Source organism: Amyelois transitella, chromosome 20 (assembly GCF_032362555.1).
Source record: "Amyelois transitella isolate CPQ chromosome 20, ilAmyTran1.1, whole genome shotgun sequence".
Taxonomy (NCBI): Eukaryota; Metazoa; Arthropoda; class Insecta; order Lepidoptera; family Pyralidae; genus Amyelois; species Amyelois transitella.
Window position 1 is genome coordinate 1,221,694 of NC_083523.1, and position 8,885 is coordinate 1,230,578.

At 39.1% G+C, this 8,885-nt stretch overlaps 1 protein-coding gene across 1 annotated transcript; it reads left to right on the forward strand.

Moving 5' to 3' along the window:
- The first annotated feature begins 770 nt into the window (after positions 1-770).
- LOC106135328 (uncharacterized) lies at positions 771-8,862 on the forward strand. Its single transcript, XM_013335591.2, has 12 exons — positions 771-883; positions 1,131-1,311; positions 1,405-1,500; positions 1,778-1,860; positions 2,387-2,597; positions 3,303-3,437; positions 4,114-4,202; positions 4,655-4,770; positions 6,192-6,541; positions 7,066-7,196; positions 7,543-7,684; positions 8,198-8,862. The coding sequence occupies exons 1-12, from the start codon at positions 831-833 to the stop codon at positions 8,555-8,557; spliced, it is 1,947 nt and encodes a 648-aa protein (XP_013191045.2). The 5' UTR covers positions 771-830; the 3' UTR covers positions 8,558-8,862.
- Positions 8,863-8,885: the final 23 nt, after the last annotated feature.

Genomic DNA, 8,885 nt, shown 5'->3' on the forward strand with positions numbered 1-8,885 from the left:
CACAAGGACGATTGCATTACATACATTTGAATTAATTATTACAAAGTATCCAGTACATATAAACCTTGTGTTCATAATTCATATTATTACATACGTTTTAGATAAGGAAATTAAAATTTCAAATAAAAGTTAATCCAGCTTGTTGCTATAAAATGCTCGGGCAACATTTCCCAGTAGTTAATTATAGTTCCAGTAAATCGAAGAAAGTGGATTTTCGTTATCATAATGTAAATGATGTTTTGAAGGCTGCTTTAAATTCAGAAGGTAAATGATAAAGGTATTTAAAAGTATTTGTGGTTTAATCTCGATCAGTTTTTGTTCATTTCTTTTTTTTGTTTTGCAGTCGAATTGAGTGAAGCTCCAGCTGATTTCAAAAATTTCGTAAAAATGTGTTTATTGGACCCGACGTTTCCGAATTTTGTTCAAGAAACTAAAAATGTTATTTCAGAATATGTTTTAAACAAATAAATATTTCAATATTCACTATTTCTGTTGAGAAGACCGTAACTAATGTAGTCTTCAAGTCAAAGTTTTGTTAGACTTTTATACCTAAGTACTTATTACAAATGCAAAGCATTGTGTTCATAAAAATGCTGTATGAACGGAGATGTCTTCGCCTGATTTTATAATTTCACACATTACTGTCATTGTCACTGTTTGTCAGCTTAAAACTGTCAAAACTGTTTTGTTTGTTTGATTTGAATTTTGATTTGAAACCTCAAGCAACGGACGAAATCAAAACAATTTGGGGGACTTGGGAGTTGTTTTCTTTAAAGTTCTAGTAGGTATTCCGCGCAAAATATTTTTCCTTTTGATAAAGGATAATTAAAATGCTACCGTCGAGATATGCACCTGGGCAGTCGTCTGCCTTGCGAAAATCGCGGTGAGTATTACTATGAATTCTTTGAGTTTCACATATTTAGCTTGCTATCAATATAAATCCATACACGAAATTGAAAATGAAAATGCTGAAGGTTCGATCTCTGTAACACACATAAAATACGCTTCTCCCCTGGGGATAGGGAGAGATTACATCTTTTCACTTGCCCCGACTCCCTGCATACTTCTTTAGCTTCAAACATTCATACCTCTGACCTTTGCCACTTGTTATCTATAACATATTTTCTTAGTCTGGAAGGTAAGCCGTCGTTGTTGCCGAAGCCCCGCCGGCCGGGCTCCACGGACCGGTTGTCAACCGAGGCGCGGCGCCCGAGTACTGCGGGACACCGGTCCAGTAGCGCGGAGCCTCCGCGCGCAACCTTCGGGCGGCTGAGTAGAGAGGCGTCTGCTACTAAACTGCCTTTAAATGGGGTAAGGTACCTTAGTATAATGTTGTGAAGGTTCAGAATACGAATCATGGATTCGTACACATTACTAAGCATTTTATTTTCTCAAATGTTGCAGAGATCTAGATCCCAGCAGAGCGAGAGATATGGCCAGGCGGCCACTACACCGCTGCGGTCCAGTCACTATGCGTCTAGACCCACAACCACTCCTGTTGTAAGTTTGTTTAGAAAAATACTAAATTAAAATGGCTACATTCATTTGTGAGCTATGATACCACCTACAGACACATCAAACTTATAACACCCCTCTTTTTTACGTTGGCGGTAACAAAAATTGCTATATAGGTTTGTGACCTGTGGATATTAAAATAGTAAACCCTTTCTGCAGTTTGTGAACAAAAGTAAGTGTAATTTTTATATTACAAGTTACACTTAACTTTGATTATTTCTGACTTTAAATGTCAGTCAATAACTTAAAGGTTTTTTTACAGAGAACCCCAATTGAAGAACGCGCTCGCAACTGGCAGGCCTGCTTGGACAGAGCATTGTCATTTGTCACTCTAAAAGACCAGCGGTAAGTTAAGTCTGTGCCGAGTGCAGTGTTGTTAGTGTGCCAATAAAAAATGAATAGGACCTCTCCATATTGTTCCCATGGCAGTCATCTAAGGCTACAAAGGAATAGGCTTGTAAACTTGGGATTAGTCTCTTAAGCGATGGGCATAAATGGGAGTAAATTGTCACTATTTGAAACTCAATTCTATCATTAAGCCAAACAGCTGAATGAGGCCTATCAATCTTTTCAAGAATGTTCAACAGACAAAGTTACACTTACCTTGTGTATGAGTACATGCAATAATATGTATGTTAAGTGATATTTCTGAGAAATAATTGTGAAATTGACTTTTATTATTGAAGAAAATGCTGCAGTACAGTTTGTTACCGCTTCTTCTGCGCTGACGCTTTGGAAACAGCAGTAAACTTAGTTTTAAGTAATTAATTCGCCGTCAACCAACGTCGTGAAATCGAAAGATATGACAATAAGTGATATAAGAAATGTCCCATTAGTAACTAACCAATAAAAATCTTGAATTTAAATTCAGGCCGATCTCGAACGTGGCCTGGCAGCGTTCGGAATGCTCCCGCGTGCAGGAACTGCTGTCGCTGCGCGGCGCGGGCGGCGCGGGCGGCGCCGGGGGCTCCGCGGCGCTCATCCGGCCGCTCACCATCGCGCGCTTCGTGGACATCACCGGCGGCCTGCTCGCCGCCGTCACCAGGGACACCAAGCTGAACAACGATAATTATGTCACCAAGGTACTGTGTTTACATCTTCATTGAATTTACTTAGAAATTATATTAATTTTTATCGCACATAGTTATGATCGACTTCCAATAAGGAAGAATAAATCAATAAATATATGTACGCACTGTCTGTGACACCGGAGGTCCCGGGTTCAAATCCCGGCCAGGACATGAGGAGAAAAGAACTTTTTCTGATTGGCCTGGGTCTTGGATGTTTATCTATCTAAGTATTCATTATAAAATATAGTATCGTTGAGTTAGTATCTCGTAACACAAGTTTCGAACTTACTTCGTGGTTAACTCAATCTGTGTAATTTGTCCCGTATATATTTATTTATTTTAATGTCTAAAGGTATAAATTTATCTATCAAAATAATTAGTTAACTGGGTCTTATGCAGTGGCGTAACTACAGGGTGGCAAGTCGGCAAAATGCCACGGGCCCCCAGCCGGAAGGGGCCCCCGGTCAGAGGACAATCCCAACTCCCAAAATTTCTTATTTATCATACATGTTTAGTAAAAAAAGTTTTAGTCTTTGATTTATTTTTGTAACCTACTCAGTTTCCTACACAAGTAAAAAAATATATTAAAAATTCAAAGCTTTTGTAAAAAAAGTTTTTTGTAAGTGTTGTAACCCAGTTTTAGAACGTACCTATCCGATGAATTTGCCACGGGCCACGAATGGTGTAGTTACGCCACTGGTCTTATGCCCCCCCCAGCTGCCGCACGTGAGCAAGCGGCTGCTGTACCCGGGCGCGGTGTCCAAGTCGTGGCTGCGCACCGTCAACACGCTGCACGCCTTCCCGCACGCGCTGGCGCTCGTCGGCTACCTGCTGGACCTCGTCACGCACATCGTGAGTCCTGTCTCCGTACTCCGTACAAATACTCTCCACTCTCCACGTCTCTGTCATGGATATCGTGAAAGGCGGCTTAAGACTCTCCACATCACTCGAGTCTCCGTACTCCGTACAAATACTCTCCACTCTCCACATCTCTGCCATGGATATCGTGAAAGGCGACTTAGAAATTGACTTTTTAACTTGGGATTCTTTTAGGCGATTGGCTGGGCAACTTGTGTCTGTTTGAATTCACAATTCTATTATTGTGTCGAAGCAGCTGAACGTGGCCTTTAGAACGTGATATTTAGTCTTTTCAAGACTGTTGGATCTGTTTACTCGGCAAGGGATATAGACGTGATTATATGTATGTATGTGAGAACAAAAAATGACGGGATTATTATTTTACGCAGGCGGAGCCGCAGACGTACGCTATATAACATTTGCTAAAGAATTTATATAAATGTGAATTGTTTTACAATGGCATATTTTCATGAAAAAAAAATTGCTAACAAATATTCTATTAATTTGTTGTTTACCAATTCATGAACATAGAGTGATAAAAACAAGAAGAAAATTCGTCTAAAAAAAAAGAGATAAATGGAGCACACTCCACTTAACTCCACGTAGTTAAGTGGAGTGTGCTCTTAAATTTAAGAAGAACAAGAATAATTTGACTAAAGAAATGTTTCAGGAAATGCCCGTGACGGATGATCTCCTGTACGTGGGCAAGGATGACCTGTCTCGATTGCGGAGGGACTACCTCCACAAGTGTTGGATCAGGTTAGTTCAGATGATCATGAATCTAAGTCTTCTATTTATTTTGATCTTATATATTTTGATCAACAAATAAGGCAAAAAGTAAATGTAACAACAGACTAAGAAATAAAAAAAAATTACAGAGAAAAACGATGAATGGAGTACGCTCCACTTAACTCCATCCACTTAGGAGTAAGCTCTTTAATTTAAGAAGAATTTATTTGAAGGTCATATCTTTCAGTACTATTATTGGTGTACTTTTTAATTCTGCTGTCTCTTGTCATGTGTCCAGTCCCAATCCCGCCTTTTTCCAGAGGGGTAGGCAGAGACTACATCTTTCCACTTGCCACAATCCCTGCACACTCATTTCACTTTTACCACATTCATAATTCTGTTCGTGTAAGCTCGTCGGTTTCTGATACTCTTGATCTGATCTTTGGCCAATAAATAAGTATATCATTGCTTATGTGATATAGGTTCCAAGACCCCGGCCACCAGTTTGAGGACCTGAACGAGGAATACCTGATGAACTTGAAGGTCCTCCTTGGCAACGACGACGAGAAGATTGAGGAACTGCAGAAGATTATCAAAAGTAAGTCCATTTGTCTTTATGTTCTTATGTCACTTTATGCACTGATGCCGCAAGAGTTATTCATTAATATTTTGTATTAGTTTGTGGGTTAAAGCGTTGATATTATCAATATATATATATATTATATAGATTTATCACATATAAACGTGAAAATAAAAAAATCTAAGGGTATGTTCAGATGGTTTGGTCATGTGGAGAGTAAGAATGAAAGCAGGTTGACCAAGAAGTAGAGATGTTCATATAAAAAAAATATCGATATTTATTTCGATATAATATATACTAATGTTCTATCGATACTTTTCGATACATTGTCCAAATATATCAATATTTTCGATATATCGTTAGTAATTTGTTTGTATTTAACTATTCTTACAATATAAGACAGTGTAGCGGCCGTTCAGCCCCCATGGACAGACAGACACTTTGACTTTATATTTTAAATGAACAAAACTGACTGACAGACTGATGAAAAAAAGAACAATCAAACTAAGACTAAGACGACACGACGCGACGCTTTGAACAGCCAAAACAAGTGGTTTTATTTAGAAACGACCTTCCAGACCCTCGGCCCGTTCAGATAGTATATGAGTAAAAACAGCTAGGACGAAGAAACGAATCAACTTTATTTATTAAAAATAATACTTTATATTTAACTACATCCTTTTTTACTTAACTTTAATATTAGGCTTTATAAATCCCAATATTTTTTCTCTAGACCTTGCAAAAACAAAATTTTATTTACTCTTTTGGTTTTATATCGGATAATATATATCGATAGTACATATCAATACTAGGTAATTCGATAATATCGGGTTGAAGCAATATATCGCGTGCATGTATCGATACATACATACATACATATGATCACGTCTATATCCCTTGCGGGGTAGACAGAGCCAACAGTCTTGAAAAGACTGAATGGCCACGTTCAGCTATTTGGCTTAATGATAGAACCGAGATTCAAATAGTGACAGGTTGCTAGCCCATCGCCTAAAAGAGGAATCCTAAGTTTATAAGCCTATACCTTAGTCGCCTTTTACGACATCCATGGGAAAGAGATGGAGTGGTCCTATTCTTTTTTGTAATAGTGCCGGGAACCACACGGCACTATTACAAAACATGTATCGATACTTTATCAAATATCGATTTATATCGTTCACTCCTACCAAGAAGATATACAAGGAGAGTGTGGAGTGAAAGGATGGAGTGGGAAGGCCTAGACGAACGTATCTTGATCAAATTAAGAACGTCCTGGTAAAGGGTCCGGTCAAAAGAGTACGTCAAGAGATTTACGAATGTAGATGAAGCGAAAGAAGTATGTAGCGATCATGGCAAGTGGAAAGATGTGGTCTCTGCCTACCCATCCGGGAAAAAGAGATGATTGTATGTTTGTATATCATAAATCAAAATTTCTTTCCCAGAATACGAGCTGTGCTTAGAAGACGAAGCAGAAACGGCGGCTCGCGCGGGCGAAGCACGTAAAAGCGAACGAAGGGACGCCTTGCTCGCTTCCCTCCGCGCAGAACGCACAGCCAGAAGATCGGCCAGAACGGACATCGAAGCGCAGAAGACTGCGAAGAGCGAGAACGCTGAAGTTTTGAGGGCTTTGGACGTGGAAATCGAGAGGGCGACCATTGAGAGTCAGCAGTTGAAGAAACAGTTGGAGAGTCAGACGATGTGTGTGGCGGAGAGGACCAAGTTGCTGGACGAGGTGGATTACGAGCTGAGGGTGTTGGATTCGAAGCGAGCGCTGGCTGATCAGATCGCTAAGGTAAATTAGATTAATTTACATAGGTACTATTTATTTATTGATTTATTAAGACAAATAAAGCTTTAGTTTTTCTTTAGATGTACAAGTTCAATATGTAGTCACTACTTTCGATAAAATACTATATATAATACATTCTCGATGTTGTTGATAAACAATGAACACTATCCCTCCTTGCCAGCTTTAACCACTTTCTTCGCATTTTTGGTTGACTGGAACACGTATGAATAATTTAGTCGGAGTTTTTATACTTGTATTTGTACACTGGGGCACTATACACTTTTTAAAATACGAAATTTCCAATTTTATTTAAACAAAACAATCTTTTGCCGTAAGTGAACACAATCGCTTGTTGTGTTTTTACGTCAGATTAAAAATATTTTTTTTTTTTAAACTTAAAATATGTGTTTTAAGAATAATTTTTATCATGAAATATTAAATTTTTAGGGTAATACAGGCACTTAAGTATCGAAATAAAGCCATTTTTGAAATTTACAACACAGGCCTATTTTTGTTCTTGTCCACAGATGGTTCTTAGCAAGGAGACGGAGCTGGCACTGTGGCAGAAGAAGACGTTATCGAGCTGCGTGGAGTTCAAGCAGGGACTCATACACCTCTCCGCTCAACTGCCAGAACTCTCACAGATAATAGACGAGAAGTGAGTGTTGTTTGTGGTCTGTTTGATTTTCAGCATAGACTAAAGATTAGATGCAACATATAATATATAATGTGGAGAAAGACAAGGTATCGTTCCCGTGGAATTTGCGACAGATTCTTTAGGTGGCTTTTAATTCTATGCTTCAAGTAGGTGGTGTTGATTAAAGTTGGTTGTGTTCGTCGTTTTTTGTAAATAGCGTTAAATTCAAAGATAGTTTAGACATATTGAAATACAAAAGAGAGCATTTGTTAGGGCTAAATTGACGCGATTCAAGGATGTTTTAGACAAAAGAGATTGATGACAAAAGAGAGAGAGCATTTGATGTAGAATGTGCCCCGTGTTGCAGAGAGCTGATGGAGGCGGAGTGCTCGGGCCGCGTGCAGCGCGCGCTGGGCACGCTGCGCGCGCACGCCGCCGCGCTGGGAGCAGCACGCAGCGCGCGCGCCCGCCAGCGCAGCGCGCGGCAGCGGCAGCGGGGCGCGCTCGTGGTGAGTCACACGCCGTTACATAGTTTGCTGGCTTTTGTTCGGCTGCCAGAGAACGCCTTGTGGCATTTAAGTCTACATGTTGCACATTTTACATGCATTAAATTCAAATAAATAAATTTTCTTGTGCCATGTGGTTCCCGGTGGGAATAGAAAAGGACAGTCCATCTCTTTTTTCATAGATATCGTAAAAGGTGATTAAGGGATAGGCTTTTCAATTTTAAATTCTTTAACGATGGCCTAGCAACCTGTCACTATTTGAATCTCAATTCTATCATTAAGTCATACAGCTGAACATGACCTATCAGTCTTTTCAAGATTGTTGGCTCTGTCTATCCCGCGAGGAATATAGACATGACCATATGTATATATGTAAATTTTCATTAGAAAACGAACGATTTAATTCATCATTTATTTGTAAAAAGTATTTCAATATCCTAGCTTTTGATAAAAGATCACCTAACGCATTTGTACATAATACAATTATTTACACTACACAATTAATTCTAATCACAGGAGGAAGCCCGCAACAAGATAGCCGAACTGAAATCGTCAATAGCTCGTGAACAGGAATCTTTAGACACGGAACAAAGCGAGGAGGCCGCAGAAGCGACCGCTTGGGCTCAACAACTCGCAGAGATCACAAACAAAATGGAGGAATATAAGAAGAACCAAGAGACGTATGCTAAAGCTGATTCTGAGCTGGAGTTTTGGGAGAAGCAGGACGCAGCGTGGAACGGAAAGCTGACAGAAATGAGAGAGTATATAGTGAGGCAGCAGGCTGAATGCGAGAGACTGTTGGTGGAAGCTAAAGAGAAGAGAATCTGTTTGCTCAAGGATTGTGTCAGGCAGTGGAACGAGAAGATAGCCATGTGATTTTGGATGTGATGGTGTAGTTTGAAAAATATTTTTTTTTTGTGCTAATGAAATCAGAAGGAAGATATATTAAGTAAAGGGGACACAATTTTCAACTTGCCAAGATAGCTAAACAGGAGATGGCTACATAATATATACTTTTCATTTTTTAATGTTTCTCTGGGTAAAAAGATTAATTGGATTCACAGTTACATTAAGAATAGTTAAGATTTAAAACTTTTGACTGGGATACAATTTTAACAGCAAACACTATAATTATTTACGGCTGAAACTGGCCACTTAGAAAAAAATAAAAACCAAAATAGAATGTTCATTCAAATATTTAAAT